The 24,880-nt window shown below is 48.5% G+C and overlaps 1 protein-coding gene across 3 annotated transcripts in view; it reads left to right on the top strand.

Moving 5' to 3' along the window:
• The window catches only part of LOC144132342 (beta-mannosidase-like), a 306,383-nt gene that overhangs the window by 246,564 nt on the left and 34,939 nt on the right, over nucleotides 1-24,880 (top strand). For all 3 annotated transcript variants that reach the window (XM_077664668.1, XM_077664669.1, XM_077664667.1), the window contains exon 16: nucleotides 19,186-19,397. In XM_077664668.1, coding sequence (XP_077520794.1) covers nucleotides 19,186-19,397 — 212 coding nt within the window. The remainder of the gene's footprint in view (nucleotides 1-19,185; nucleotides 19,398-24,880) is intronic.

Genomic DNA, 24,880 nt, shown 5'->3' with positions numbered 1-24,880 from the left:
GAAACAAACAGGACTAATAAAAATATAATCAGTTACTTTTTAAACGCGTCTCATGAAATGCCCGCTCCGCAGAGAACAACGTTATTGAGGCATCGCTCACACACTGATCTCGTTTTTTGTTTATGTGGAAAGCTTCCAGCAAGACTCTGGATGTTCTGCTTGCGCTTCTGCCTAGAACCTTAGCCTCGTTAAATCGTGGCACACATTTGCACTCCATAACATGCGAAACTAGGTTCGCCAGCTTGTCTTTTACCCTCAAGTTTTTTGCATGCTCCCTTAAACGATCGTTAAGGCAACGCCCCGTTTGCCCGACAGAGCACCTTCCGCAGGAAAGTGGGATCATATACACCACTCCTAGAGCACATCCGACATAGGCTACTTCATCTTTAGTTTTGCATCCACGCTCACGTTCGCCGCAAATGCGCGGGCACAGCTTCGCCAGCTTATTTGGCGCCGAGAACACAAGTGGCACGTTGTGCCTGCTGGCCACTTTTTTGGGGTTATGCGACACCTTATGTACATAAGGTATCACCTCAGGCATTGTCTTCGCGCGTTCCGCGACAGCCATTTTTTGTCGGGCACCAGACTTCTTTAGGAGGGTTTCAGCAATGGCCACTATGATCGATCAAGGGAAGGCTGCAGCGAAAAGGCGGTTGACCTGATTATTAAAGCTAGCATGCATTTGGTGTGGACACGACCTGCGAAGCGCAGATTCCAGACAAAGCGAAGCAATAGCTCTTTTCACAGTCTTAGAATGATTTGAGTCGTAGGGCAATAGCTCTTTGTTAGCACGCGGGAAATAGGCCCAGCAGGTATATCCTTTGCACAACCTCAGCCTCAGATCCAAGAAACGTAATTCGTTGTTGTCAGGAATTTCATGGGTAAAACCCAGGCCTTTACCATGCTTCTCAAATGTTCTTAGGACCTGTTGGATGGAGTCTGCGAATGTGGAGACATTAGTGGCTTTCAAAAGAATTAAAAAATCGTCTACATATCTGAAGACCTTTAAAACAGGGCCACCAATAAAATCTTGATCCAAAAGGCGATCAATGCATGCTAAAAAAATGTGACACAAAATTGGCGCCACACATGAACCTATACAAACACCATTACGCTGAAGAAAAGGTTGCTTGTTAAAAGAGATAAAAGTGACGCTGAGATAAGATTCTAAAAGCTTTAAAAAATTGACAAGGGACATACCAGCTGAAGACTGAAAGGAAATTTCGCCAGTAACTTCCACAGATTCTTTCACAGCAACTAAAAGTTCGGCTTGAGGAACTGAATAAAACAAATCCTCGACATCAACAGAAAATGCGTAACCGACCTGGCTATTGTACTCAATGTAATCTGACACATTTTGGGAATTCTTTGTCTCGAAGGGATCATCCACCTTGATCACCGAGAGCTTCTTTAAAAGGTACCGGCTAGCACATTGCTGCCATGAGCCATTTTCGCTGATGATCGTTCTGAAGGGTATTTCAGGCTTGTGAGTCTTAGCCGTGAAGAAGACGTTCAAGCAGTTGCCTCTGCATTTACTAATATCATTAGCTAAAGAAAACAGATTGAGGTCCTTGCAAAAATCCATGAACTTAGTTTTAACGCGTACATCGCTTTTCCTCACACGTGCAAAGTTCTTTTCCACAGCTTGCAGTGCTTTTTCTTTGTAGGCTTGTTGTTTCATGACGACGAATCCCCCATCTTTGTCAGCTTGTAGCAAGACGATTTGTTTATCTTTGAAATATTTAACAATTTCATCTAAAACACGGCACGAGCGACGGTTAGCACACCCTGAGGCACACCTCGCGAGGCAGTCAACACCCTCAAGCAGACACCTCTCATTGTCTTCACGGTTCACTTTTTGGGCAATGTTCCTATTAGTGGCGAGCAGGTCGTGCAGCGGCACATAAGCCTCAAGGGCATATTTTGGCCCTTTTCTAAGAACTTCTTCAAAATTCTGAGGGATGGAGACTTCCCCAACCGTTAGCACTGGTTTCCTGGAAAAGCTCTTCCTTTTTTCCTTTTCTGTTATTCACGCTGTCGATTACTGGCTCTTTCTGGCTTGCTATGTTAAGATATATAAACTTTTCTTGCTGTGTTAAGATATATAAACTTTTTTGATACGAAAAAAATGTTGACGCCCCTGGCTGTGTGCATGATATGGTGTGACAAGGCTTTAAATACTTTTCCTAAACCTGAAGCGAAAAATAAAACCAGTTGTTAGTAGCGCTCATCCCTTGTGTCGTCGTTCTCTCGCCGTGTTTGTCTTTTTTAGCGCTTACCTGTTTCAAACGAAATGCTTAACCAACTAGCCCAGCACCAAGTTTTGCAAACTGAATAACCGCCGCGGTGGCTCAGTGGTTAGGGCGCTCGACTACTGAGCCGGAGTTCCCGGGTTCGAACCCGACCGCGGCGGCTGCGTTTTTATGGAGGAAAAACGCTAAGGCGCCCGTGTGCTGTGCGATGTCAGTGCACGTTAAAGATCCCCAGGTGGTCGAAATTATTCCGGAGCCCTCCACTACGGCACCTCTTTCTTCCTTTCTTCTTTCACTCCCCCCTTTTTGCCCTTCCCTTACGGCGCGGTTCAGGTGTCCAACGATATATGAGACAGATACTGCGCCATTTCCTTTCCACCAAAAACCAATTATTATTATTATTATTATTACGTTTTTCCCTAAATGACGAGCCAACGAGTGTTTAACGCAAACAGGTCTTTAAAAAGAAAGAAAAAATGAAAATATTGTCACGGCTCGCTTGACGTAGAGGCCGGCGGCGAGCAAAGGTGGTGATAGCAGGAGCACAAGAACACAGGAACAGGCAGGTCCGCCAGCAGCACCGTCGTCGTCGGCACGCGGCTATCGCGCTTCAACTTTCTCTTCGCTACACTACCTCCCCCTATATAGAAGCATCGTCGTGATGCTAACCCGAGAGCAAAAAAACACTTGGCGTAAAACCGCGCAGGGGCCCAGAAATCTTGCTGGCTGATGTAGAAGGCAGTGGGAAATGCAGGCGATTATCGCGCGTAATACAGCCTAAGCCGGACAACGTGCACAATTTCAGGGCGGGGGCAACAACGAGATGACGGTCGCATTCCTTCGGGCAGCACCTCGTAGTTCAGGTCACCGATGCGGCGAACAACCGTATACGGGCTAAAGTAGCGCTTCATGAGCTTCTCGGAGACACCTCGACGGCGTACCGGCGTCCACGCCCAGACCTTGTCCCCAGGGTAAAAATGGGCATCACGTCGACGGAGATTGTACCGACGAGCGTCAGTATGCTGTCGGTGCTGGAGGCGGAGTCGAGCGATTTGCCGAGCTTCCTCCGCGCGCTCGCAGACTAGACGGGCATCATCGACTACATCGGCAGACGGCTCGTGTGGCAACATAGCGTCAAGCATCGTGGTGACCTGTCTGCCATGAACCGGATGGAAAGGGGGAATACCTGTTGTCTCCTGGAGAGCGGTATTATACGCGGTATTATACGCGAATGTAACGTAGGGCAGTACCTCATCCCAACTGCGATGGGCGACGTCCACATACATGATGACCATATCAGCCATCGTCTTGTTCAGCCTCTCCGTCAGCAATTGGTTCGCGGGTGGTACGGCGTAGTTCGGCGGTGGCCAGAAACGCGGCACACCGGTCAGTGATTAAAACGGCAGGGGCACCATGACGGACCACAATACACTCAAAAAAAAACTGAGCTGCCTCAGCAGCCGTCACTGACGGAAGTGCTCGGTACTCGGCGTATCTGGTTAGGTAGTCGGTGGCTATTATAATGTACCTTTTACCCGACTTCGACGTTGGAAATGGGCCGAGAAAATCCATTCCGATTGTGTGGAACGGAGCATGCGGTGGGTCGAGCGGCTGGTGAAGTCCGGCTGGTTGTGTAGAAGGTCTCTTCCACCTTTGACACTCTCGATAAGGTTTTACGTAGTGACGGACGTACTTAGGAAGTTGCGACCAATAATACTTTTCTCGAATACGTGCAAGTGTTTGGCTGTAGCCAACGTGACCAGCTGTAGGATCATCGTGACAAGCTTCGGCCACCTCGGTTCGCAAGTAGTCTGGCACAACAAGGAGCCTTGACTTCGGGCTGCTGTCGATGTTCTACTTGTACAATACGCCGTGCAGAATTCGGAACGTGCGCAGAATACGCAGGAAAACGCGGGGCACCACGTCTTCGTGGCCTTCTAGGTGTGCCATAAGCTGACGAATCTGAGGATAATTGCGTCACCGAGTAGCCATACCTGCCGTGTCCAATGCCCCAAGGAAGCCGTCCTCGTCGTCTTTTACGCCCCCTGGCGCCGGATTCACGTGCGCTCGGGACAAATATATATTAGTGAGGCAAAGAAAAACAAAAAAATAATGTTGCCCAGCCAGTCAACATCATTATGTTAGCGGCCGGATTTGTAGGTGATGGTGACGTCGTACTCCTGTAGCTGCAGGCTCCACCGAGCAAGGCGGCCTGCGGGATCCTTGAGATTGGCGAGCCAGCACAGCGAATGGTGGTCGGTAACGACGCGAAAAGGGCGACTGTACCGATAGGGCCGGAATTTGGTGATCGCTCAGATGACAGCGAGACACTCTTTTTCAGTTGTCGAGTAATTGCCCACCGCTTTCGAAAGAGCTCGGCTGGCGTAGGCAATAACCCGCTCGGCGCCATCCTGGAATTGCACAAGCACTGCCCCTAGTCCTTGGTTACTGGCGTCCGTGTGGAGTTCAGTGTCGCCGTCTTGATCGAAATGGCCTAGTACGGGAGGCGTTGCAAAGCCGTGCTTTAATTGGCGGAATTCTGATTGCTGCTCCTCGGTGCACTCAAAGGCGACGCTATCCTTCGTAAGGCGGTAAAGTGGCGCTGCGATCTGGGCGAAGTTGCGAACGAAACGTCTGAAGTATGCCCAGAGGCCGAAAAAGCTGCGGACAGTCTTCTTGCCGGATGGTGGAGGGACGGACTCTATGGCAGCCGTTTTCTATAGATCTGGCTTCCCACCAAATTGGCGGACGACATGGCCTAGGAACTTCAGCTCACTGTATGCGAAGCGGCACTCCGAAGGCTTGAGCGTTAGTATGGTGGTCAGAAGAGCTTGAAGAACCGCTTCAAGGCGCACAAGATGGTCAGCGAAAGTGCTCGAGAAGATGGCAACGTAATCCAGATACACGAGACACGTCTGCCACTTCAGTCCGGCGAGCACAGTATCCATGACTCGTTGAAATGTCGCGGGCGCTGTACACAGGCCAAACGGCATGACCTAAAACTCTCACGGATCTCTACGGAGAACACTCGGACTGAAAGAATGAACTAGGAGACGGGTGTACCTACACAAACGCACATTTAATACACCCTACGTGACACACACACTAGAACACAAAACTAACAAAACTAACACAACACACAGAGGCTATAAATACAGACGACCCGAGCAAACTACTACCAGCGTCTACTACTAGCGTTCTACTATTCGTGGTCGGCGTTCGTGCTCACGGTTGGTTCGGTGCCGCTGCGGCGTTGTATGGATCCCGTAGCCGGCGTCGAGGCGGCGTTCGGCGTGCTTGGGCTGGCGTTGCTGGCGGCGTTCGACGTGCTTGGGCTGGCGTCGCTGGCGGCGTCGCTGGCTGTGTCGTACAAGCTCCCGGTCCAAGCGCCCGTGGAGGTGATGCGGGTGTTGTTGGCGTTGGGGGCACCACCCGGATAGGTGGCAACAGCGCTGCAGACACCCCTGGCCGTAGCAGGTGGTAGCGTGCTCTGTTGATTCCCCGGAACGGGCTCAGGCACGGCAGGAAGTCCACGATGCGATGTCGTAGAACGCGAGCTCACCGGAGCAGTAGCCGGCGTCGCTCTCTTCCAGCCGATGTGTCCCTGACCTGCCGGAGCCTCCGTTTCTCTGCTGTTTCCCCCCGGGCCTCGCTCTCACTCGCCCTTTTATAGCCTCGCTGCTAGTCCACGTATGCCTTGTCATCGCCTTCTTCTCTTCTCTACCAATCATCTCTCTCCACCTCACCGAATGCTTTTCCAGCAATCATCTCCTTCCATCTCACCGAATGCTTCTTCTTCCTCTTCTTTATTCTTCGGTTAATTCGCGTCGTCTTCTTCACACCTTTTTCCTCTAAAATTTAATTTAGGCTCCTTAATATATGTGACAAGGGCCCCCTCTCTCAAGAGTTTTTCCATGAAAAACTGCTCCCGTCATACTTATCTTCAAGCCACCCAGCCAACCGACTATCTTCTGTGGCGATTCTGGACTCAGCGCACAACACACCGCAGAGGTCCAGCACACGCCATGAGCACACCACTAAAATTGCACACCAAACGGCGTTTTCAGAACACTAACACACCACTGCCGTTGTCCATACAGAGTCCATAATAAACATGTTCGTGTCCACAACACACTCTCTTGTATAATCACATAACACCATCAACAGCAACAACAACAAGATAAATCACAGAGATACATTAACACAGCCACAACAACAACAAATCACCTACAACACCAAAAAGTTACATTCCAGAGATACCTAGAGCTCTTCAGCTGGCTCTACTAATGAAGTCCTCTCCGACGTTATCTTCTGTCTTCATTGAAATTGGGGTTTATTAGTACCTTATCCCACCCCCACAGTGTCAATAGCCACTCTTTGAAAAGGTAGGTCGATGGCTGGCATCTTGCCCAGAGGTACAGGACCAACTCTTCCCTTCGGAACTGTGCGCCGGCAAACATCACATGAGCGAACAAAGCGCTTAACGTCACTCTGAACACCCGGCCAAAAGAACTCCTCGGTGATTCTAGACACCGTTTTTTGAACACCTTGGTGACCGGCCATAATGGCGTCATTTCCTGAGCGTAGCACGGTCTCTCGCATATCTCTTGGTAACACCAGCTGTTGGACCCCCGCCTTCCTGAACTAAATATGCATTCCCTGTGCAGAAGACCATTTACCAATTGATACTCGAATGACGTGCGACTCTTCTTTCTTTTCACTTTTTCCCCGACTCTTTCGAAGCAGGTCTTCAGGCTCGGGTCTTCTTTTTGCCTAATTGCAATTTCGGCCGGTTTTACGCTCAATCACATTGCAACAGGAGTAGAGAGCGGACGCTGCGTTGCTTGGGCTGTCGCTTGAGCTCTTGTCTCCACTGCCGACGAGAAACTGACTGCACCCGTCTGAGCTGTTGCGGGCCTTTCCTCCTTTGGATGTTCTTCAACGTCGAGCATCCTCCACTCGGGATCGGGGTCTTCGACACTTCTTGCACCCGTAATGTTTCCCAAGATGAGATCGTAAATGGGTTGGTCTACGCATTTTGCCGCAACCTGTTCAGTATAATATGGCGTGGACACTAGAATCCTTGCTTCAGGAAGGTACCTCACTGGGCTATCTACAAGAGTGACGGCAGACGCTTCCCCTGTAAGATCTTCGTCCTTCACCAGGCTTATACGAACCAAGACTGTGTTAGCTCCGCTGTCTCTAAGCACCAATATAGGACGGTCCCCTATTTGCCCAACCACCACTGGCATTGCTGCTTTCGACTTGGGTGTTCCACTCACTGCCTCATTTTCCAGCGGCGTTTGCTCTCCTTTCAACTGTGGAACTTTGGGCGACGTGACAAGTTCTACCCTAGAGTCGACAACGCATGCAGCTCGGTCCTGAGTTCTGTATCGGCACTCATCCAGAGTATAACCCCTCCTCTTACAACCTTGACACACAACCTGTGTTTTCTGGGCATCGCTACTAGTCCGACAGTCAGCTGCACGGTGTCCCACCTTGCCGCACAGAAAACACCTTACTGGCGCCTTAGATGCACTGCCATATGCTCTTGGTTTTGCCGCATCTGTCTCTAGGGTCTTTTGGGTTTCCTTCTTTGCCTTACTCAAATTTCTTAGCATTTGAGCCTCGAGGAATTGGTCTGCAGTGTCTGCGAACTCTTCCAATGAACACAACTTTCTTTCTTTCAGGAATAGCGTTTGCTTTGAGCTGCAGCACGCTAAAAATTGCCATGTGACCAGCTTGTCACGCACCCCTTCAAAACTCTTTTCTGTGTGTGACATATCAAGCCACCTGTCAAAATAGTTGGTCAGCCTGCAGGAAAACTGCTTCGCGGTTCCCGAATCCTCAGGTATCGCGGTGCGAAATCAATCACGAAAACCCTCTGCGGTAAGCCTGAATCCTTGGAGCAGTGCCTTTTTGAATTTCTCGTAGTCCATGAAATCAGAAGCAGGCATCCTTCCAAAAACATTCAGCTCCTCTCCGACTAAACACATGCTCAATGCCGTGGCCCATTCACAGCGCTCCCAGCCTTGCCCCAAAGCTATCCGCTCGAATCGTTGCAGATATGCATCCAAATAATCTCTCTTGTCATCAAAAGGAGCCATCAGCTTCCTTGGGCAAACTCTGGCTGGTATAGGAGATCCTGCACCCGCTAAGGAACGCTGATCATTGTCCGAGATCTCCTCATATCCTCCCGCGACATGCGCCTGTTTCCACGAAATAAACTCCTTCTCCCGTTCTATCCTTCTTTTCTCCTGTTCTTCTGCCTCGCGAGCTCTTCTCTCTGCCTCGCGAGCTCTCTTTTTTTCTCGCTGTTCCGCCTCGCGAGCACTTTTCGCCTCGCGTTCTTCTGCATCACGAGCGTCTGCACGTGCTTCCGCCTTTTCCTCTCTCTGCCTATCTGCCTCCTCTTTCTGCCTCTTTCCCTCCTCGTCATATAGACGCAACGCCTCTTGTTTGCTTAACCACAGCTTGAGCGCCAGCTCTAACGTTTTTGCCAAATCCCTACTTTCTGCCGTCGAGCGATCGGAAAAATCCGAGACAAAGCAAAAAAGAAAAAAGGAAATCAATCCTGGCAGGCTCACCACTTATCTTTGTCACGGATCTCTCCGGAGAACACTGGGACTGAAAGAATGGACTAAGCGACGGGTGTACCCACACAAACGCACATTTAATACACCCTACGTGACACACACACACTAGAACACAAAACTAACAAAACTAACACAACACACAAAGGCTATAAATACAGACGACTCGAGCACACTACTACCAACGTCTACTACTAGCGTTCTACTATTCGCGGTCGGTGTTCGTGCTCACGGTTGGTTCGGTGCGGCTGCGGCGTTGCATGGATCCCGTAGCCGGCGTCGAGGCGGCGTTCGGCGTGCTTGGGCTGGCGTCGCTGGCGGCGTCGCTGGCTGTGTCGTACAAGCTCCTGGTCCAAGCGCCCGTGGAGGTGATGCCGGTGTTGTTGGCGTTGGGGGCACCACCCGGATGGATGGCAGCAGCGCTGGAGGCACCCCTGGCCGTAGCAGGTGGTAACGTTCTCTGTTGATTCCCCGGAACGGGCTCAGGCACGGCAAGAAGTCCACGATGCGACGTCGTAGAACGCGAGCTCACCGGAGGAGTAGCCGGCATCACTCTCTTCCAGCCGATGTGTCCCTGACTTGCCGGAGCCTCCGCTTCTCTGCTGTTCCCCCCCCAGGTCCTCGCTCTCACTCGCCCTTTTATAGCCTCGGTGTTAGTCCACCTGTGCCTTGTCATCGTCTTCTCTTCTCCACCAATCATCTCTCTCCACCTCACCGAATGCTTTTCCACCAATCATCTCCCTCCACCTCACCGAATGCTTCTTCTTCCTCTTCTTTATTCTTCGGTTAATTCGCGTCGTCTTCTTCACACCTTTTTCCTTTAAAATTTAATTTAGGCTCATTAATATATGTGACAAACTCGTAGAGTCCATCCGGTGTTATAAATGCGGTCTTGCGTTCGCGCTCATCTACTTAAATCTGCCAGTATCCACTCTTCAAGTCAATGGACGAAAAATAGCGGACATGACGGAGACGGTCGAGAGTGTCATCGATGCGAGTTAGCGCATACACGTCCTTCTTGGTCACCTTATTGAGTCGCCTGTATACGACGCAAAATCGAAGGGCCCCGTCTTTTTTCTTGACCAGTACACGGGGGTGGCCCACGGACTGCTGGATGGCTGGATGACGTCGTCGTTAATCATTTCGCGCACTTGCTCTTGTCTGGCTTCTCTCTCCTTCAAGGAAACACGGTACGGTGGTTGGCGAATCAGGGGCGTCGCGGTATCGACAATAAATGTATGCTCGGCTACGGGCGGCTGGAGAACTCGGGATGTGGTCGCGAAAGAGTTGTGATACCGATGCAAAAGAGAGAGCAGTTCTCGTGTGTGGGCAGGCTCAAGCTTGGGAACGATGTCCTGAGGCAACGTTGTAAGGTCACATGACCCGGGCGAGGCCTCCTCCTCAGGCAGCGCAGCAGCTTCGCGAATGTCGCTAAGTTATGCCGGTTGGGCTATAACTACCCCTTTCGTCAGGTGCTGCGGCTCGTTCCTGAAGTTGGTCACTAAAATGTTGGCACGCCCACGTTCAACATTGGCGATCGTCAGCGCTACACCAATGCCCCGCGTAACTAGCATCTGGCCACTTCCTTCGAGAACGCCTTCGCCACATGTGGTTGTATCGGCTCGGAGCGGAAGAAAAACTGTTGACAACGGCGGCAAATGAACATGGTCGGCACCAACATTCATCTCAGCGCGAGGGGCCCGAGGAGGTATTGGCGATGAAGAACGTGCGCGGAGGGTCAACTTGATCCTCCCTACGTCGATTACAGCGCCATACTCACGGAGACAGTCCATGCCAAGAATAGCATCTTTGGAGCAATTCTCCAAGATCACGAATGTGGCTGGGCACGTCTCACATGAATTTCAACGCGGGCAGTGCACTTACCAACAGGGTTTACGAGGTGACCTCCCGCGGTACGTATGGGTGGGCCGTCCCACTGGGTGGTAACCTTGCGAAGACGCGGGGAGAAGTTTCCGCTGAAGACCGAGCAATCGGCACCGGTGCCGACAAGCGCCGTTACGTCACGACCGTCGATCAAAACGTGTACATTGCTAGAGGCCACAGTGCAGTCTTCGTTTACAAGGGTGCCATCAGTCGAGTGGGGACATTCCATCGTAGGCGGAGGTTCTTTACTGCGGGCAACACCGGCAACGTCACCTCCAGGCGTCGCCGTACTTAGTTTTCCCGAAGAGGCAAAAGGCTCTCACGGCGAGATCCTCGAGAAAGGGGTATTGATCGGCGAGGCGGAGGCGACCGGGAGGTTCCAGATGGAGCTAATACTGGCGATGGAGAGCATCGAAGGTAGTCCTGTATCTCACGGGGCTGTCCACCATGGCAGGGGCGCGGATCTGCCCGGTTGAAACCTCGAAGGCCGAGTTCGCGGTACGGAGAGCAGCGGCACATGTGGTCAGGATCACCGCAGTAGAAACACAGTGGTCTCCGGTCTGAAGTCCCCCAGATGTCGATTTTGCTGCGGCCCAGCGGTTCCAGGCGTGCATCAGGCGGGGGCAGGAACTCGTGGCGTCGAGAGCCGGAATCGGCATCAGTCTGGCACTGACGATGTACGGGAGGTGGACGACGGACGGCGGCGGCGTAGCTCAGAGATGGTTGGTCGGCTGCAGCTACAATGGGTACGTCTTCGGACACCAGCGCGTGTCGCAGTTCATCCCGAACAGCCGCCGCGATGGAGACCGATGCAGATTGTTCAGGGGCCGGGAACAGCCTTTTCAGCTCCTCTCGGACGACGTCGCGGATAATTTCGCGAACACCGGCGAGGCCAACACCGCTCAGGCCAGAAGAAGCAAGACTTGAGACGACAGGGAGGGCGCTCAGTCGCTGGAAGTGACTGGTACTTGTCGGCAATGCGTGCTCGATGTTGGTAGCTTCAGCGACGAATTCGGCCACTGTGGTAGGACAGGCCGCCATTGGAATCTGAACCTGGCAACGTTTAACGCTAGAACTTTAGCTAGTGAGGCTAGCCTAGCAGTGCTGTTCGAGGAACTAGCGGGAATTAAATGGGATGTGATAGGGCTTAGCGAAGTTAGGAGGACAGGTGAGGCGTATACAGTACTAAAGGACGGACACATACTGTGCTATCGCGGGTTAGAGGATAGACGAGAACAAGGTGTGGGTTTCCTCATTAATAAGGATATAGCTGGCAACGTAGAGGAGTTCTACAGTATTAACGAGAGGGTAGCAGCTATAGTAATTAGGCTGAATAGGAGGTACAAGCTGAAAGTAGTGCAGGCCTACGCACCCACATCCAGCCATGATGACCAGACCGTTGAAAGCTTCTATGAGGACGTAGAATCAGCAATGAATAGAGTAAAATCGCAGTACACTGTACTGATGGGCGACTTCAATGCGAATGTGGGCAAGAAGCACGCTGACGACCACGCGGTAGGTGACTATGGGATAGGCTCTAGAAATAGCAGGGGAGAGTTATTAGTCGAATTCGCGGATAGAAATAATTTACGGATCATGAATACCTTCTTCCGCAAACGAGAAAACAGGAAGTGGACCTGGAAGAGCCCCAATGGTGAGATTAAAAATGAAATCGACTTCATACTATGCGCTAAGCCTGGCATCATTCAGGGTGTGGCCGTCCTCGGAAGGGTGCGTTGCAGCGACCATAGAATGGTAAGGTCTAGAATTAGCTTAGACTTGAAGAGGGAATGGAAGAAGCTAGCGAAGAAGACCATTAACGAGTTAGCCGTAAGAGGGAAAGCACAAGAGTTTAGGATAGCGCTGCAAAACAGATACTCGGCTTTAACTGAGGAAGATGATCTTGATGTTCATTCAATGCACGATAACCTGACATCAATAATTACGGAGTGCGCAGTAGAAGTAGGCGGTAGGACAGTTCGAAAAGATACCGGGAAGCCATCTCAGGTGACGAAAGATCTGATTAAGAAGCGCCAAAACATGAAGGCATCTAACACTACCGATAGAATAGAACTAACGGAGCTATCAAAGTTAATAAATAAGCGCAAGGTAGCCGACATAAGGAAGTTTAATATGGAGAGAATCGAGCATGCTATAAAGAACGGAGGTAGCCTAAAAAGAGTGAAGAGGAAACTAGGCATAGGTAAAAACCAGATGTATGCATTAACAGACAAGCAGGGCAATGTCATTAGCAATATGGATAAGATAGTTAACGTAGCCGAAGAGTTCTACACAGACCTGTACCGTAGCCAATGTAATCAGAGCGCTAATGAGAAAGACAGCAGTGCACAGCAATGCGTCATCCCGCCAGTAACGAAAGATGAAGTAAAGAAAGCCTTAGAAGCAATGAAAAGGGGAAAAGCAGCTGGGGAGGATCAGGTAACAGCAGATCTGTTGAAGGATGGAGGGGACATCGTGCTAGAAAAACTAGCCACCCTGTATACGCAATGCCTTATGACCTCGACTGTACCAGAAGCTTGGAAGAATGCAAACGTTATCTTAATTCATAAGAAGGGAGACGCCAAGGACTTGAAAAATTACAGGCCGATCAGCTTACTATCCGTTACCTACAAAGTATTTACTAAGGTAATCGCTAATAGAGTCAGGGCAACGTTAGCCTTTAATCAACCAAATGATCAGGCAGGCTTTCGTAAAGGATATTCCACAATAGATCATATTCACACTATCAATCAGGTGACAGAGAAATGCGCAGAATATAACCAACCTCTATATATAGCTTTCATTGATTACGAGAAAGCATTCGACTCAGTGGAAACCTCAGCAGTCATACAGGCATTGCGTAATCAGGGGGTAGAAGAGCCTTATGTCAAAATACTGGAAGATATATATAGCAACTGCACAGCTACTATAGTCCTCCATAAAGTCAGCAATAAAATTCCAATAAGGAAGGGCGTCAGGCAAGGAGACACGATCTCGCCAATGCTGTTCACCGCATGTTTGCAGGAGGTATTTCGAGGCCTGAATTGGGAACAGTTGGGAATAAGAATAAATAGAGAATACCTAAATAATCTCAGATTTGCTGATGACATTGCCTTGCTGAGTCACTCAGGAGGTGAACTGCAAGTCATGATCAACGAGTTAGACAGGCAGAGTAGATCGATGGGTCTAAAAATTAACATGCAGAAATCCAAGGTAATGTTCAACAGCCCAGCAAGGGAACAACAGTTCACAATTGGCAGCGAGAGCCTAGAAATTGTGCCGGAATACGTCTACTTAGGGCAGGTAGTGACAGCTGATCCGGATCATGAGAGGGAGATAACTAGAAGGATAAGAATGGGGTGGAGCGCATATGGCAAATTCTCGCAGATCATGAGTGGCAGTTTACCAATTTCCCTCAAGAGGAAAGTGTACAACAGCATAATCTTACCGGTACTCACCTACGGGGCAGAAACGTGGAGGCTAACGAAAAGAGTTCAGCTTAAGTTAAGGACAACGCAGCGAGCCATGGAAAGAAAAATGATAGGTGTAACGTTAAGAGATCGGAAGTGGGCCGAGTGGGTGAGGGAACAAACACGGGTTAATGACATCCTAGTCGAAATCAAGAGAAAGAAATGGGCTTGGGCAGGGCATGTAATGCGAAGGCAAGATTACCGCTGGTCTTTAAGGGTAACGGAGTGGGTTCCAAGAGAAAGTAAGCGTAGCAGGGGGCGGCAGAAGGTTAGATGGGCGGATGAGATTAAGAAGTTTGCAGGCAAAGGATGGATGCAGCTGGCAAAGGATAGGGTTAATTGGAGAGACATGGGAGAGGCCTTTGCCCTGCAGTGGGTGTAGTAAGGCTGATGATGATGATGATGATGATGATGGTAGGAGGGTTGCGGATAAGGCCTCGAATGATGTCGTTCCGGACACCCCTCATCAATGCCCGCGCCTTCTTCTCTTCAGTAGCCCGAGGGTCAGTGCGGCCACTCAGACGAAGTACGTCTTCGATGAAACTTCTCACGCTCTCGGTGGGAGCCTGGATACGAGCGTGGAGCAGATCTTCAGCATGCTGTCGCCGCTTCTGGTTTTCGAATGTGCGTACCAGTTCGCTCTTGCACGTCTCCCACGATGTTAGCGAAGCCTCGTGGTTCTCGAACCAGTATTCGAGAACCACGAGGCTTCGCTATGCATCGAGGGAGAAGTAGCAAGAGCTGCAACATTGGTCGCCCACCCTTTCGAAACCAGAAGCGGGACAGCATGCTGAAGATCTGCTCCACGCTCGTATCCAGGCTCCCACGAAGAGCGTGAGAAGTTTGCATACGAAGACGATTCTCGGCGCAATCGCGGGGTCGGCTTGTTGTGACTGAGACGGCATGGTGGCGATGGTCCTAGATGTCCTCAATCCCTGGGGCAAGAGTCCGAATTCTGGCGCATGGCCTTGCTGACGTCGGCTAGCGCGAGCCTCTGTTTCTCCCGAGGGCTCCAGGACAACCCGACGGCCAGGACTTAGTAACCGGGCTCGAATGGCGAGGCGGGGTGCGTTGCATGAGATGCGTCACCCAGCACCTCCACCAAATGTCACGGCTTGCTTGACGTAGAGGCCGGCGACGGCCTTAGGTGGTGATAGTAGGAGCACAAGAACACAGGAACCGGCAGGTCTGCCAGCAGCAGCGTCGTCGCGGGCACGCGGCAATCGCGCTTCAACATTCTCTTCGCTACAATATTATGGTCATCAGATAAGGCACTGAGCAAAGATACCGAGATCAGTAAAACATTGCCCTCCAGTGATTCTCTTCAGTCAGAACTATGATACATGGCGATTCTGTGACGACTAGCGCCGCCTTAACACTGTCACAAATAAATATGTGTACCTCGCACCTCCACCACACTGTTACAGGTTCTATTTACAAGGGCTATTTACATATTCGGGATGAAGATAGTTTTGTGCGTCAGTGCGAAGATGTTGAAGAAGCGTCCCCACTTCTTCGTAGTTCCTCCAGCGTCTTTAGGTAGCTCGTGACAGTATATTAATCAATATTTGAAAATCTACAAAAATAAAAATATAACACGCAAAATTTCGAGTAAGAACGGAGCATAAAGAAAATATTTAGGCATTCCGACAGAAGGAAGAACAAACGGAAAAATATTTCTACAGAGATGAGAGAAGTCTACTGAATATATAATACCTTCCTTCTTTTGCATTCATTAATCGCGGAAGAATTATTCCAAACATTTGCTGCCCGTAGAGTGCGCCAATGGGACACTATAAACCGTTCTGGAGTCCGGGTGCTGTAGATAATATTGTGAGTGCATTGTTCTGCCATTTCAGTGGAAGTGAAACTCTGTGAATGGATACTTAAACAATACTGCCGCCATAGTTTATACTCACATATTTTGTTTACTCTGAGCCTATTAAGTGAGCGAAAATATGCGAAGTAGGCGCTATGTATTCTACATTTTGGATTCATAACATATTATTCTTTATCATTTGGAGGTTCAGTTGGTTTTTTTTGTGGTTCCCAAAACTAATTGGTAATAGTTGAGCTAGGAGGAAAAGAGAGCAATGTACACCATCAGTATAACTCTGTTCGCCAGTACATTGCCCTTGTGATTTAGAATTACCGCAATGCAACGTAAACTACTTATTAGACTGTTTATGTGACCAACGCATTGCAACGTTGAAACAAGATGTACCCTTTGAAACTTAACACAGTCTATGGCATCATTCGTTGCAGATCTTAATGTTATGTTCTCTCCTAAGGTAATTTGTTTACCTTTTGGGTCGAAAAAGGACTAACTTTGTTTTGCTCGCCTTAGTTTTGAATTGATTGCTACAAGCCTGCGCGTCCAATTTACGCAAAAAGCTTGTCGCTTCAGTGATTCCTGCCACTTCATAACGCGATGGTACCATGAAACTCCTGTGATTGACGTATGTAATGAGCTTAATATCTTAACAAATGAGCACGATATCATTGGTATAAAGATTAAATTATCCTCGACCTAATGTGCTGCCCTGTGGAACCCCATAGACAATTTATTTTTAGCGAGAAGCGAATCAATTCATCCGAACATATTGGCATCTATTTGATAGGTAGCTCTTCAACATGACCAAAGGAGTTCATGCATACCAGCACGATTGAGTTCTTCAAATAGGATGGTACGACTAATATAATCGAAAGCTTGACTGAAATCAACAAAATACCTATAGCAAACTGTTTTTCTTCCAACTATTGTAGAATATATTTGTTATGGTCCAACAACTGTAGATTTGTAGACCTGTCTTTTATAAAGCCATGCTGTGAGGGTACAAAATTATGCGTGTTGCAAAAGCGCGATATTCGGTTTAGTCAATAAATAATAAAATCAATAATAAATGCAAGTAATTGCCTTGGGACGTAAGCGGTTACAGCATCTGAATATGAAAATAGGCACGTGATGGACGTGATGTCGGTGGGTTGTTCGGACACACTGACAATGCTGAGTTGTTGGTATAGCCGAGGTGGATTTTAACGCGACAACTCTAAAGCTCCCGTTCTGCACAAAAGCAGTGGCGTCGTCTGCATTGTGAACGAAAAGTTCTCGGAGCCCAGGTAGTCAACCTACGTCTCGGGGCCTTTTGGCGTCATCACATTTGCCCATCGGATTGCGCACAAACTGTCCACCGTGGCAGGTGACACTTAAATTAACGATTGGTTTCAAGAGGTTTCTCGGAAATAACGACCTGGCCTTGGCAAGCTTCAGCTCTGGCAGCACCTACAATTGCAATGCAGTGGAGCTTTGCTTGGCCGCAGCGCCACTACGCCAGGCCTGGTATGAGGACTCCCAGAGATCTATGAAGGTAAAACTCGATAGTGGTCAATACCGTATATATGGGCATTAACCCGTTAACTCAATCGCGTCATAACTTTCAAGCGGCGCTGAAGTGCCCCTCCAATTTTTTCTGCCCCTGCGCTCATGCAGGGCCCTGCTCTCGATCTCCGATCGGAATATGCCGTTAGACAACCATCATGGAGGCGCGTACGACTAGCGCGCACTTCTTCTATTCCTGCCTTGCTTTCCTTCCATACTTGCCGCAACGATCCGCGCGTCGTGCTTGTCCTCGCCGCCGCTCACGTTTTCCAGCCAGAAAGCGAACAGCAGACATGCCAAACAGGCGTCCAGCATCGTAATTCCTTCCTTACATGCGCCACGCACATATGCTTTAACATAATTTTGGGCACCGAGGAAAACCTTATTCCTCTCATGCTTGCTAACAGATCGGCAATTAGTGCAGTGCCAGATTTCTTTTTCCGGTCACAGTGTTGTGCAACTGCATTATACTCTTCTACCAAGATATGCTTCAACCCACGGTCCTTCACAAAGCTGTGCGTCGTGGCCTGCGCCAGCTATGCTCTACGCAGAGCGTTTAGGTATGGGCACACACATGGTTTTTTTATTATTTCGATCACGGATGTGTGCTTCGCACACGAGCGACGCCACGCAGGGCACCAGGCAGCCTCAGCGGCAGTGTGACCGCATGTAACGCTTGCTGCGCGGTTACTGCGTGGCTACCAGCCGGGTAGGTCCATTGACGCAGAAGCGGCAGCACCTTCAGCAACATAACTGCGACTAACCACCAAACGCAGTTCACAGTCCTTTTTAAAATGAGTTCTACTTCCTGGTGCTCATCTGAGGAAATGACTGACATGGATTTCGTTTTTTTTTTAGTGCGTAAAGCAGTACTTCACGGGTCAAGCCCTGCCAAGAATCTTGTGGCTTGCATGAAGTTGTATTGCCGCGACTGGGTTTTGAACACGCGGTGGCCTGAACGGATCAGCTTCACTGGCCACTGTAAGAGAGCACTATGCTGTCGCCGTAGCCGATCACGACTCGTGTTAAACTGCAACACACACTTGTTGCTGTTGTCCTATCAAAAGATCACACATACCCACACTGAGGGATTGGCCAAGAATCGGGTGGCTATAACACACACTTGCACCGTGCATTGCACATCGTCGTCTTCATGAACTTCCATCTAAGCCAAGAACAGACCAGATCACCTTAACCTCGAAGAGAGCTTAACCTGAGTTTGATATCATCGCCAGACGTGCCGACGACGCCGCAAGGCAAAACCATGAGACAACCAGGCTAAACACACGGTTTCGCTTCTCTGCTCGGTTTCAATAAGCTAAAATCCTACCACTTGTTTTACCTCCGCCGCAACTCAAAATATTCAATTCGAGCTCACTTTCACAAAAGTCGTTTAGCTAAACTAAAGCGCGATATTACTATCTACTTTTGTGAAGGTGTCCAGTGTTACTTCGAGCAGACTTATCATAAGTGTGCGAGAGTGAAATTTCATTCAAAAAGGATTCTCTGACCGCAGGCTAGGACCTCCAGAACTAAAGATGAGAGCTTCCTTGCTGGGAGCGACCTGCTTAAGAGGTAATAATTTTGTTGTTTTCTTTTCTTGCAAGAATACGGGGGCCGGTGGAAGATGCTTCACTACTACGCCAAGAAGTTCTTCAGCCGCGTCATCGTATCTCCATATATGGAAAACGGCTACATGCTGAGAGTGTTTCTCGTCAGCGACCAACTGACAGCAGCCAAGCAGGCGCGGTTGTCTATCGTGCAGTACAGGTGGTCATCGTTCACCGCGGTTCGAAAGAGGATTATCAACGTTACAGTGGTGAGTTATCGTTTTCCCACGGAGACAGTTCTTGTCAGGCGGCAAATACATCGATGTCGCATGTACGCGCCAGAAATAGCTTAAGGGTACAGCCTGCTGTAGAAGACGAGTAAACAAATATTGGCATGGAGTGAATCCCACTTATAGCGAACATAAAGGTCTCGCGGATTGTATTCGTTGTATCTGGTGTTCATAGTAAGTGGGCTTAACAAGTTACACCCTCAAATAGAAATTCGGACAGTGGAAGTCCGTTATGCGCGTCTGCTTACTGAAACTGGACCCAGTTGCGGCGCCTTTCGAGTTCTCCAGCGCAGTGACATGCTACTAGTCGAACGCGTTGCCACCAACGAGGCGCTCCTGGGATGCGGTATACCGAATCGCGATGGAAGCGTCGTCATATTCATCCGATTCCTGGGATTGGGATATTGTTTTTGCTCCAGGTGCCATTAGGATTTTCAGAGTATGGAGCTCTGATGTCGGCATCGCCGTCCGGCCAATGAAATCATTCAAGACCACATGAGCTTGGGTAAGCTGCTCATCAACGACGCACTGCCACAAACTAACATGCGTCCGATAACGTGGGTGTTCGACAACGTCCACCACCGTTCCTGGTTCACAAGCTCTGCCCCGTGGAAGTCATTATTTATGCACTCCGCCATTAGTTCTGTCCACGCGGCTTTATCATTCCCCGACTCTTAACATGGAGACCTCAACTGGTATTCGGCTCCAAGTCGGGCAAATCCTATCAGTATACACTGGCGACGCACCACCGATAAGACACATCGAGCGCGTGAATTATGCCCATGCAAAGTGACTTCTCTGGCTCGTCGCGTTCGTTGTCACAGGAGCGTGGTTACCGCAGTGTTGTACGCGTCTTCCACGATCGGCATCCTTTGCTCGTACCTGTGTTTCTCGTCAACCGTGTGCCCTCCTTTAAGTCTGTGTGCGTGCTTCCTACGCTAGTGCGCGCGACGGGGTGCCAACGGGGACCGGAACAGTGCGGGGACACCCACGGGTTAGGAGCGCTGGTGGCTGGCCCGTGATTAGGATTAGTCGCCGGCGCCCGGGAGGCGAGTTGGGCAGCGAAACGACCGGGTGCAACAAAAAACGGCCGAGCCCCCTCAGTGTCTCGGCAGGACAGTGGCCTCTTCTACCGCAAAACAGAGAAATTTGTGTCGTGTGTTCCGTCTGACCACTCTTTCTGTATCCGTACCGTAAAGCGAGTTTTGCTTGTTTGTTTATTTATTTATTAAATTTAAATACCCTCAAGGATTAGGTTTTGTATTGATGGTCGACACGAAAAGAGCGATACGTAGGTGTAGTGATAAAACGCGCGTGCAGTGACTGGTGATGATAAATTGTATGAAAAAGACATAGGCGTGAAACTTTGCTACGCTGTGCGAGACAAGGTAAGGAATGGTTATATGTCATAGCTGTAACACTCGCGTTTCGGTTAAAATTAGAAAGAATAAAACTAACCGCTTTATTTTGAACCATTCCTATTGCAGGGCAAATTGTGACATGGTGAGGGTCCTAAAAGTGCCGTCGTATTCCAATTTAGGAAGCACAAGTGTGTTATAGAGTAGTATTTTAAAGAGACAGGAGCTTTGCTAAAATTTCGACGTAAATAGCCTAACATGCGGTTAGCACTACTAATAATTATATCGATATACGGTTTCCATGTTAGTGACGGTGATATAAGTACACCGACGTACATTTACTATGTTGCGGGTTCAGTCGGATTATTATCGATGGTGTACACAGAGGAAGTAATATTTTGTCTGGAAATTTTCAATAAGTGCACTTGCGAGGGTTTAGCTGCATTTGTCCTTTATTGCACCAAAGAGTGATGTTATTTAGATCAGACTGAAGAAAGTGTTTGTCGTCTTCGGTGTTAATTTCATGATATCGGGCACAGTCATCCGCGTATAAATGTATGCTATAAGGAACACAGTTAGGCAAGTCATTGATGAATATTGGGAACAGAAGTGGGTCGAGTACCGCAGCTTGCGGGACACCTGATGTTACTTCAAATAAGGGGAATCGTAGTTATTAATCGTTACATATTGCTTACGGTTAGAAAAAAAACATTCCAGCCATGTTAAAATAGGATCTATGTTAAGGGCAAAAAGTTTAAGCATAAGTAGTTTGTGATTCACCTTTTCAAACGCCTTAGCACAAGCCAGAATTATGCAATCGGCTTGTGAATTTTTGTCCAAAATAGCATGCAGGAGATGTGTAAAAAGATGGAGCTGTGTTTCATAAGAAAAAGTTTTCCGGAAATCATGCTGGGCAACAGTAAAGAAAGAGTTTGATTCCAGGAAGCTGAAAATATTAGAATACAAGATACGTTAAATTAGTTTGCAAGGAGTGCTTGTTATGAGATGAGTCTATAGTTTAAGGGAGAGTGTCTGTTACATGATGCTTGTGGAACCACCTTCGCAATTCTTTAGTCTGAGAGCAGCGTTTCGTTCCGCAGTGATTGTTAAATAACTTTTGGTAAGCAAAGGGATGAATATGCCTTGGTTTGCTTCAGGAACTTCGAGTTAATGTTGTCTACGCCACATGACGTTAAAAGTTTCAGTGAATCAATTATTTTTTCAATACCACCAGGATCAATTAAAATAGGAAGCACAAAGTAAAAGTTATTCCGTGGCACAGTGCATGCCGTATTCAAATTTGGTATATTAAAACCTGAGTAAATATACGTTATTCAACGCTACGGGGCACTTAGCCGGGTGGAGAGGCTCACCACATTTGTTGTGAAGTGGAATCGCATTATATGTTAGAGTTCACAATACTTCGGAATTTCTTTGGGCTACTTGATAGCATATTACGAATGCTAAAGAATGCGTCGCCGTGTCTTCATCTTTTCTTCTGTGTACACCGTCGCACGATTCGAGTCCACATTTAACAACAAGCAGTGAGGGAAGGCAACGTGAGGTACACGGTGCAGATGCTAAGCACGTGCAGGGTCCCCGTATTTTATTCTCGCCATGTCATCGTCGAATTGAACGTGGCACTTGACGAACAAGTCTCCTGTCATCCCCATATTCCCTCGAAAGCTAAAGACTGGCGGCCCACTGGTCGAATAAAGGGAAAAAGTATCGCATCATCCAGGCCTCTCTGTCATTCCTGAGCATGCAAGAAGGGACCTTCCAAAGCATGCAACGAGCCTCGCCAGTCCTTTCGACGACAACCTGGGGCCCCTAGTCGTTGCCGCGCATGCGCTTGGACATAGGACGATAACGCGAAGCTGTTGAACTTCGTCGCCTTTCGAGAGATGCGTTTTCGACAGCGGCATCCGGTGAAAAGTTTCCTCGGCGTTCCATATATATTTTCTTTTTGCTTTTTTTGAGTGGTCGCTGTTCTCGGCATAGATACGGTTTAGGGCATGTGATGTGCACTTGGAGACATCATTCCCCTCTGCTGCAAGAAAGGGGAAGTTCGACTGCCGGCAGAGTTTACAGCACCTCCTCGTACGCTATAGCCGAGTTGTGCTACCGTATTTCGTGGTATCTGAGACTAATACATACTTTGCCGGTAGTACCTCCTCATTCGTAATAACGCGGATTTCATTAAACTGCGTTCCTTATAAGTGGGCTTGGTTGTATTGCATTGTACCTCGGAACATAGGCGTAGTGAAGTCAGGCGCTTGTCTACCTCGCTTCTTGCAGGTGCACGTTTATTAGGCGGGGGGCTCGTAGTAGGCAGCCCGACTTGAAGACCATGTACGGACGACAAGCGGAGAAACAAAGGAACTGAACTTTATGCAACTGCACTATATTCTACAGAAGCACGTAACGCAAAATGAGCACAGGCTTCAAACATATTATGACTTGCAGCTACCAAAGCTTGCACAATAAATAACAGTTGAGCTCACTATTTGCGCTTCACGGCGTCTCGAAAGTCGGGGCCTGTCAACTTCTCTTGGCGGACCCTGACAAAGACTTCATAGTCCCAATTTGTACGCTCTATTAGCGACACGGCACAACTCAATATATCCATTATGACGGCTATAAGGATGTCTGCTCTTGTGGTCAGCCTTGCTAGAATCAAGCTTGTATTAAATTTCAGGGTAAACTTCCACTTGTTTGACGATGGTATCATTATCACACAAGGCGCCTTTATTTTTTTTTCAAATCTGTAAAAGAAAAAAAAACAGGAGAGAGGAAAAAACTTCTCTCTACGGCTTGAGAACGGCCGGCGTGAACCTCCGTTGGTATGCATTTGACGCGCGCTTTGCATAGATTTTAAAATTTGTGACATCGACAACTCAGACAGTTGTACAGCAGCTGAAAGACAAAACCAGATGATAATTTAACCAAGGCCCAGGGTGTGACTGTTTGTCGTGTTGTTTCGCATAAAACAGGCCACAAAACCTTGCTTTTGACCGTCGCCTCTTTCATTTCAACATACTGCGGCATTTTCCTCTGTTTCATGCTCAGAAATTTTACAAGCCTTGTGATACTTTAAAGAAGAGCAGAGATGTGAATCGTGCGTACAGATTGAAAGCGAGAACAATGAGTAGTTTCTTTGTCTGCACTGTCCACTAAGAGCAATGAATCACGTCTTGTGCTGCCAGTTTATTTGTATGCACTGAGTGGAAGACATGCAATGACTGTAAGGCCGCCATAATACAACTTTTATTCGATTCTGTTCTTGCCATTCACTTTCGATCTCAATTATTCAAGAGACAGCCATGATAAGGGGCAAATAAATTGAATAAAAAATTAAAATGAAGTATAATTCAAATGAAACCATTATGTAAAACACGCACCCCTACCCTCTGTGGATAACAAAGCCCAATATCATAACGTATGCATGCCGTAACAAGATCCGCTGTTTTAGAGCCATGCCAAAACCTCATTGGGCTTGAAACATGTTATTAATGTGGGCTAAGCGGTATTTCATAAAAATTTATAAGAACAGCGCGGGAGTATTTACATTGGTTGTTCGTCGCTCCCGTCACAACCTTGCGCCCTCACTCTAAAAACGAAAGGCAGTGAGATCACTGCCTTTTTGGCTGGTAAGTCACTTGTCGTGGAGCTGAGACCTTTTTTTGGTGTAAGATTACGCTGTTTCGTAGGAACTAAGTATTTATGCTGTTGCACAGAGTGTAATGTTACGCTTCTAATAGCTTAAACTTGCACTGCAATAAGACGAGAAACTTTAAGCAAGCTAGGTATCACATTACGCATTTCTAAAAGGGGTAAGTGTTAGTCTGAAGACAGCATAAACATAACCTAGCATGAAAGGTGCAAGTTTACACCTTTAGGAGGTACATTTACGCTACGTACTTCAATAAGGTGTTTGTCTGGCCTAGTCGACTAATGGTACTAACTGAAGGCACAGCGCACGAAGGACGGGACAAGAAAGAGACAAGCACAGCGCTGTGTTTGTCTCTTTCTTGTCCCGTCCTTCGTGCGCTGTGCCTTCAGTTATTACGCTACGTGTAGAGGTGCAAACTTACTCTCTCAGAC

Source organism: Amblyomma americanum, chromosome 5 (genome assembly GCF_052857255.1).
Source record: "Amblyomma americanum isolate KBUSLIRL-KWMA chromosome 5, ASM5285725v1, whole genome shotgun sequence".
Classification (NCBI taxonomy): Eukaryota; Metazoa; Arthropoda; class Arachnida; order Ixodida; family Ixodidae; genus Amblyomma; species Amblyomma americanum.
The sequence above is the reverse complement of the archived record's forward strand: the minus strand, read 5'-3'. Positions and strand labels throughout refer to the sequence as shown.